The sequence below is a fragment of the Meleagris gallopavo genome, chromosome 5 (genome assembly GCF_000146605.3).
Source record: "Meleagris gallopavo isolate NT-WF06-2002-E0010 breed Aviagen turkey brand Nicholas breeding stock chromosome 5, Turkey_5.1, whole genome shotgun sequence".
In the NCBI taxonomy this organism is placed as follows: domain Eukaryota; kingdom Metazoa; phylum Chordata; class Aves; order Galliformes; family Phasianidae; genus Meleagris; species Meleagris gallopavo.
This window is the reverse complement of record NC_015015.2, coordinates 57,309,088-57,316,502: the sequence shown is the minus strand read 5'-3', so window position 1 is coordinate 57,316,502 and position 7,415 is coordinate 57,309,088. Positions and strand designations below refer to the sequence as shown.

The 7,415-nt window shown below is 58.7% G+C and overlaps 2 protein-coding genes across 2 annotated transcripts in view; one reads left to right on the top strand and one right to left on the bottom strand.

Annotated features, from left to right (window-relative positions):
• The window catches only part of PYGL (glycogen phosphorylase L), a 9,397-nt gene extending 6,396 nt beyond the window's left edge, over window positions 1-3,001 (top strand). Inside the window, exons 13-20 of the mRNA XM_010712156.3 lie at window positions 195-296; window positions 402-549; window positions 659-717; window positions 804-945; window positions 1,034-1,241; window positions 1,315-1,449; window positions 2,190-2,256; window positions 2,365-3,001. Of these exons, the coding sequence (XP_010710458.1) occupies window positions 195-296; window positions 402-549; window positions 659-717; window positions 804-945; window positions 1,034-1,241; window positions 1,315-1,449; window positions 2,190-2,256; window positions 2,365-2,559 (1,056 nt within the window). The 3' untranslated portion in view covers window positions 2,560-3,001. The remainder of the gene's footprint in view (window positions 1-194; window positions 297-401; window positions 550-658; window positions 718-803; window positions 946-1,033; window positions 1,242-1,314; window positions 1,450-2,189; window positions 2,257-2,364) is intronic.
• ABHD12B (abhydrolase domain containing 12B) lies at window positions 2,833-6,158 on the bottom strand. The gene is made up of 12 exons (XM_019616028.2): window positions 6,006-6,158; window positions 5,494-5,596; window positions 5,301-5,417; window positions 5,068-5,101; window positions 4,942-4,987; window positions 4,738-4,867; window positions 4,622-4,662; window positions 4,400-4,479; window positions 4,239-4,321; window positions 3,455-3,533; window positions 3,237-3,361; window positions 2,833-2,962 (listed from the first exon to the last, which is right to left on the bottom strand). Exons 1-12 carry the CDS (start codon window positions 6,076-6,078, stop codon window positions 2,941-2,943), a joined length of 933 nt encoding a protein of 310 aa, XP_019471573.1. The 5' UTR covers window positions 6,079-6,158; the 3' UTR covers window positions 2,833-2,940.
• Between the last annotated feature and the right edge of the window lie 1,257 nt (window positions 6,159-7,415).

Genomic DNA, 7,415 nt, shown 5'->3' with positions numbered 1-7,415 from the left:
TGAGCACTGTGCTCCTTTGCAACCCAGGCCATTCTAGGATTCTGTGATCATTGAGTTCCAGCTCTGAGCTGGGTACAAGCCAGCAGCATGTACTTGTTTTGAGGTCCCTTCCAATCCAACCATTCTCTAAACTCCCACGTGGCCGCAGTCCATCGGTGCTTTGCGGTCAGCACGTGGCTGTGCTCCTCTCACAGAAAATAGGGGAGGACTACGTGCGGGACCTGAGCCAGCTGGCAAAGCTGCACGAGTTTGTAGATGACGACCTGTTCATCAGGGAAGTTGCCAAAGTGAAGCAGGTGAGGAGTGCCGATAAGGGGAGCGCGGATTTGGATAAGAGGGCATGGATTTGGAGGGTGTGGATTTGGGGGGTGCAGGGCTGACGCCCGCCTGCCCTCGGCCAGGAGAACAAGGTGAAGTTCGCACTGTACCTGGAGAAGGAGTACGGGGTGAAGATCAACCCCTCCTCCATGTTTGACGTGCACGTGAAGAGGATCCACGAGTACAAGCGGCAGCTGATGAACTGCCTGCACATCATCACCATGTACAACCGTAAGGCCCCGCGGGGATGGGCAGGGGGTGGGGGGAGATGGCACACAGCTGGGCAGGGGACAGGCAGGAGCAGGCGCACGGCTGACGTCGGTGCTGCCCTCTCCTCCAGGCATCAAGAGGGACCCTGCGAAGCTCTTTGTTCCTAGGACGGTGATCATTGGAGGCAAGGTAAGCTGTGTTCGGGGGAAGCCCTCGGAATGCCCTACAAGGGAGTCCCCAGCACTCCAGTTGGCCCACCACGGCTCTGCCCCTAGGCTGCCCCGGGGTACCACATGGCCAAAATGATCATCAAGCTCATCAACGCCGTGGCCCAGGTGGTCAACAACGACCCCGTTGTGGGGAGCAAGCTGAAGGTCATCTTCTTGGAGAACTACAGGGTCTCCCTGGCAGAGAAGGGTACGTCCTACAGGGGAACACCAGTGCTATTGGCCTGCGTCCTTCAGCATGGCCTTGGCGAGCCCCTTGCTGTGTGCTCTGTTGGCAGTGATCCCTGCCACCGACCTGTCGGAGCAGATCTCCACGGCGGGCACCGAGGCATCGGGCACGGGGAACATGAAGTTCATGCTGAATGGGGCCCTGACCATCGGCACCATGGATGGAGCCAACGTGGAGATGGCCGAGGAGGCCGGAGAGGAAAACCTCTTCATCTTTGGGATGAGGGTGGAGGACGTGGTGGAGCTGGACAAAGATGGGTGAGGGATGGGGACGTGGTGGGGATACGGTGGGCATTGGGGTTGGCATGGGCTCACGATCTCTGTCCCCCAGCTACAATGCCCAGCAGTACTATGACCGGCTCCCCGAGCTGAAGCAGGCTGTTGACCAGATCCGGAGTGGCTTCTTCTCCTCGGATGAGCCAGACCTCTTCAGGGATGTGGTTGACATGCTTTTCCATCATGACCGGTGAGGTTCATGGCTGGGATGCCACCCATCCCTGGGTTCCAGCTCCACATCACAATTATTCAGGTTGGAGAACACCTCTGAGATCCCCAAGTCCCCCCCCACTGCCCACATCCCTCAGTGCCACATCTCCACAGCACTGCAGCACTCCCAGGGATGGTGATCTCACCGTACTGGGTAGCTGTGCCAGTGCCCAACCACTTTCAGAGAAGAAATTGTCCTAACATCCAACCCAAACCTTCCCCTTGCAGCCATTAACTCACGTCCTAAAGGAGACCCATGCAGAGCAGCCCTACATCCACTGCCTGATAATATGTCCCATTTCCTGCCCCGGCTCCCGTGTACAGGGAAAAGCAATTTTCTGTGTACCCCTGGTACAAAAGTCCGAGTGCTCAGCCCTTCAGCTGGGCTGCATTAAACTTGCATTAAGGCTGGAATGCATTTGGGTGCACAGCCCTTCCTAGAATCACAGAAGGGCTTGGGTTGGAAGCGACCTCAAGGATCATGAAGCTCCATTTCCCCGCCACAGGCAGGGCTGCCAACCTCCACACTTAATACCAGACCAGCCCTTGCCAGATGATGGATGCTTCCAGGTATCTCAAGGGCTTTTTTAGCAGGCTGTGATTCAGTAGAGGCTAGGCAAGGTTAATTTATCTGAAGCATCCATTCGAGCATCCCGCTCCTCCATGCCAGCCACGCTCTCACCCTGCTCTCCCTAACTCCTCCATTCTTTGCTGCCTCAGGTTTAAAGTCTTTGCAGACTACGAGGCTTATGTCAAGTGCCAGGAGAAAGTCAGCGAGCTGTACCTGGTGAGCGCAAGAAGGAGGGGTGTCTGCTGTGGGACCCCAAAACAACACTGGGCCGTGCGGATGGGCACCCATAGATACAGCCCTCCCTCCATCCCCTTTCTCTCGCAGAACTCCAAAGCGTGGACCAAGATGGTCATCAGGAACATCGCAGCCGCAGGCAAGTTCTCCAGCGACCGCACCATCAAGGAGTACGCACGGGACATCTGGCACGTGGAGCCCTCCGACCTGAAGATCCCACCGCCCAACGAGCCGCGGGAGGGGGCCGAGGACAGGACCCCCAACGGCACTGCAGCGCGGGCATAGGGCAGGGGAGGAGCACAGAGCTGAAAGCGAAACCATTGCGACCCATTGCTTGCGGTAGGGGCTCAAACTAAAAGTGCTGCGCGGAGGCGGAGTGGGGGTTGCTGGAGATGGAATGAGGAACTGGGCTTGTTTGCTGCAAAGCTGATTGCTGAAAGTGCAGGGCTTGGGTATTTGCAGTGCACCCTCACCCTGCTCCTGGTCCCCGCTTGACCCCTCTGTCCCTGCAGCTGTATCTCCATCCCCCGAGCACCCCGCAGCAGTGGGAGGACGAGCGTGGGTCTCAGTGTTTATTACATACAGCAGTAGTAGGGTCAGTGCCGCGGTGGGGTCCCAGTGCAGGGCAGGAGCAGTGCTTACGGGCGCTGCAGGCAGCAGCTGGAGTCACTTCATGTTCAAGAAGTCTCTGCAACGAGATGCAATAAACCTCACGCTGTGTCACTCACCCCTGCTGCTCATTTCATATCCCATGGGGGCTGTCCCCGCATCACCCATGTGTCACTGCGGTGCTGATGGGTTTGGAGCAGTGATGGGGGCTCAGCAAATTGATGCCAGTGAGTGCCATGGGATGGGGTGGGATGGGGTGGGATGGGATGGGATGGGATGATTCTCCGTGGATCTGTGAAGGAGCACAGGGAAGGGTTGTGCTGTGCCCCACGTTTCTGCAGGGCAGCACTTACTTCACCAGGGTGGGCAGCTCTGGGTTGGATGAGATGTAGTCGTGGCCCAGCCTCAGCTTCTCAGGGAAGGTGATGAGCTTCACCTTGCTCTTGTCACTGTAGGCTCTGCGTGCGGTCTCGAAGAGCTGCAGTGGGGTGGGAGCAGGGTTAGTGACACAGGATCCCAGGGGGTCCCAACCCCCCTCCCTGCCTTTTAGCCCCCAGAGCAGGTGACCCACCTGGCGTCCCAGCTGCGGGGGCAGCACGGTGTCATCCTCTGCGTGCAGGATGAGCAGCGGGCAGGCCAGCACCTTCACACTGTAGGAGGGGGTCAGCATGGGGCTGCACGAGCATCTCCTGCCCCATTAACCCCCCTAACGTGACCTAGCCCCCCACCCACCCCCCACTGCCTTTGAGGGCCACCCTTGGTGTCCAGGGCTGTTGATGGGCAATGCTCAGGGTGCTCACTCCGGGTCTGAGTACCTGATAATGTATTAACAGTAATAATAATAACCCAAAACACTGTTCAGGGATGCTCTGACTAGAAAAGCACCCACGGACCATTCAGCTTTAGCAAAGGTGTCCGTGAAGGCCAAGCCAAGAGGACCCCATCACCATAACGCTCATCCCCAACACCATGGTGCCAAGTGGGCAGCATTCAAATACATTACGCTCAAAAAATAAAACTAATGGTGATGCAGTGGCACAGCTGCCCAGGGAGGTGGTGGAGTCATCACCCCTGGAGGGGTTCAGGAGCTGTGGAGATGTGGCACTTAGGGACGTGGGCAGTGGAGATGGGCTGCGGTTGGGGATGTCAGAGTTCTTCTCCAACCTCAATGGTTCTATGACCAGATGGTGGGCTTGGCTCAATAGTAATGTTGGTATCTGCCCTTATACAAATAAAAGTCACTTTTAAGGCATGACTAAGCTGAGCAAATACAGCTGGGAGCACACCATGGTGTGGAACACCCCGCCCAGCTCCTGCTCTCCCTGTGCCCTCACCCGGTCCCACTGGGCACTCACTTCTCGTCGTTGCGGAAGAACATGTTGCCCAGAGCCATGGAGTCCAAGATGAGGTACTCGAAACCTGGGAACTGCCGATAAATCTGCCCAGGAAAGAGCAGGGCGCTCACTGAGTTGCTGTCAGGGGGATGCAGTGCCACAGTGCAGAGACCTGTGCTCACCTTAGTGATGGGGATGTTGGCGGCTGCGTCGCGGATGTTGGTGTAGGGGGACTCCAGCACAACAGCGTCCACCTGGACCCCTGGGAGCAGCATGGGGTAGGAGTCAGATGGGACATCCCCGTCCCCAGAAGGAGGAGGGGGACAGACGATTGTCCCCTCTTGATGATGCTCGAGGAGAGCGATGCAGCCCCCCAACTTCTGCTGTCCAAAACGTGGTGTTACCTCGCTCCTCCTGCAGCTTTCTGGCCGCGTTCGTTGCGATCCTGCAACAAAGGAGGTGGTAATAAGGGGGGGGCGGGGAGCCCTACAGCAGGCCCCCCACGTGGCCCCCCACCTACCCGGTCCCCAAGGAGTGTCCCCAGAAGATGATGGAGCTGTTCCCACTGCGTGCTTTGGCCCAGTCGTACAGAGCCAGGACGTCGGTGGTGAAGCCGCTCTCCGAGGGGTGCCCACTGGAGTCCCCATAGCCTGCAGGGACGTGTTCCCATGTCACCACCCAAAGGGGACAGACCCCAGGGTGAGGGGTGGGGGGGTGGCCATACCTCTGTAGTCCAGAGCCAGGATGTGGAAGCCCGCAGCCCCCATCAGCTGTAGGACGTGGCACAGCATGCGTTAAGGTGTCTCCATGTCACCTCCCATGTGCAAGGCACATCCCAGCCCCCACTTACCTTCATAAATTGGATCCGGTGGCTCGCAGCCCTGGTGGGGAAAGAGAGGATAAAGCAAGGATAAAGCACGGGGTGCCTTCCCCTTCTAGCAGGGTGGGGCCAGCTGGGGGACATTATCATGTTGGACAAGGGACAGTTCTACGCCCGTGGGAGCAAAAGAGGAGCGCCCAGCTATCGGGTGGGACAACATCACCATTTGCCCGTCGGGTTGGGCAGCCACAGGTACTTGCCTGGTGCCCCCGTTACCGTGCAGGTAGATGATGATGGGGTGAGCATCAGCCAGAGCCTCCTCGAACCAGCGCTGCTCCTGACCTCGTGCCTCAGTCCCACTGCTGCCCGGCACCGTGTGCCTGCAGGGATGGACACGGCTCATCCCCAACCCACAGCCACCAAAGGGAGGACAAGGAGCTGGGACACCATGCTCACCAGATGCCAACGGTGACGCCCGGCTCGGTGGGCAGGTAGAGGCTGATGGTGTTGTTCAGCAGCAGCGCCGGCTGCCGCAGGTCCACGAAGAAAGGGAACGCCACTGCGGGACACGGCACGGCCAGGGGTTGGATGAGATGATCCCAAATGGTCTCTTCCAACCTCAACCACTCTGTGATTCTGTGACCCCTCAAAGCCAGCTGCTTTGGTGCATCTCCCAGTTGGCTTGGGTTGGGTTGCGTTTGTTTTGTTGGCTTTTTTTTTGACATAATTCACCCCAACGACCAACCCCACTGGAGCACGGCCACCTCCTGCCATAGGGACATGTTGTATACCCAGATGTGTTGCAATATCTGGCAGCAAGCAGCGTCGCTTGCAAAACATGGGGTGCCCAATGGAGTGCTGCTGTGAGCTCTGTGAGCATACCATGCATATTTTGGGACCCCCCCCCCCCAAGCCTCCATCCAAAAAAACAGTGCCCTGCATGCTACTCTCAGTGCTGGGGTACTCACTGAAGTTTAGGAAGACAAATTTGGTGAGGATGACAGGGAAGAGGCGGACGAGGAAGGGCACGGAGATGTACATGAGGAGCAGCTGCAGGAGGACGGTGCGCAGTCGGGGGCACCAGCCCAGCCAGCCCCTGGGGGACACAGCACAGTCAGCATGGCCCCTTTGGACCCAAGTGTCTGTCCCAACACCAGGCCCCAACGCCGGGTCTGTCCTCCCAAGACCAGGGCCTCACGTTGGGTTTGTTTTCTCCATTGCTGATTTATGGCTGTGCTCCCCCAAAGTTTGGATTCTGGGGATGGAGCAGAGCCCTCTGAGCTGTGATTCAGCGTCACCGGAGGCCACCGCCCGGTCCCCCACAGCCTCCCACGGGGACGTGAGTGGGCAGGAAGGGCAGGGCACATGACAAGTGAGCCTCCAACGCTGTGACAACACCCAGAACCCAGAGGTGACAGAAGTGTCCAAAAGTTGGGGACAAGGAATGAGCTGGGAAATGGCCTGGGGAGACCCGTGCTGCAGGCAAACAATACAAAGAGCAGATGAGGGATGCTATCAGCATGGAGGCGATGCTCCAACAGCATCCCAAATCCTCATCTCATCCCAAAGCACTGGGGACGCATCCACATCCTCCACAGCTGCAGCAGTTTTGAAATGAGCAACCAGGAGGGTTGGAAATGCCAAACTCTGCAGCATATCAGAATCACAGCACCCTAAGCATGGCGATGGGGCAACCGGCAGGGATTTGGGGCAGAGGTATCTGTGTGCGTCAAAGCAGATTTCAGCAGCACTGCGGGGTTCTGCTAGGGCAGATTTGGCATCAGAGCCTCAGGCAGTGCTGCAGGGAAGGGCTGCAAAGGGCAGTTTGATGCGGCCCATGGGCACTGGAGGGTGCAGAACCCTGCGTGCTGCACCAACGGGGCTCACCATCGTTAGGGCTAATTACCGGGTGCTGCACCCCGTCACCAAGTGCAGGGGCGAGGGCTCACACCCTGCTTGCACAACATCCCACAGGTGGGGCAGGTAGGGCCAGGGCGGTGGGCAGCTCGGAGGGGTGGCACAGCCACGGCAAAGGGAAACGGTGTGCGGAGGGGCGACACGGGGACACGGGATGGCAGAGGGACCTGAGGACACGGGATGGGGTCAGGGTACTGTGTGACACCGGGACACGGCCACGACATGGAGCTCGGCCAAGGAAAAGTGATCGTGGAGGTCGGGGGCACAAGGCTATGAGGGCTAGGGAACGCAAGGCCACAGGGATCGGGGACACATGGCCATAGCGGGGCGGCTCTGCCATAGGGGCACACGTGGCCACACGCCCGTGGATATAGGGTTACGCCACAGGGCACGGCGGAGATGCCTGGCACGCGGGAATCCCGAGGCGGAGCTGGGGGCCGGGGACCAGAGGCGGCTACTCA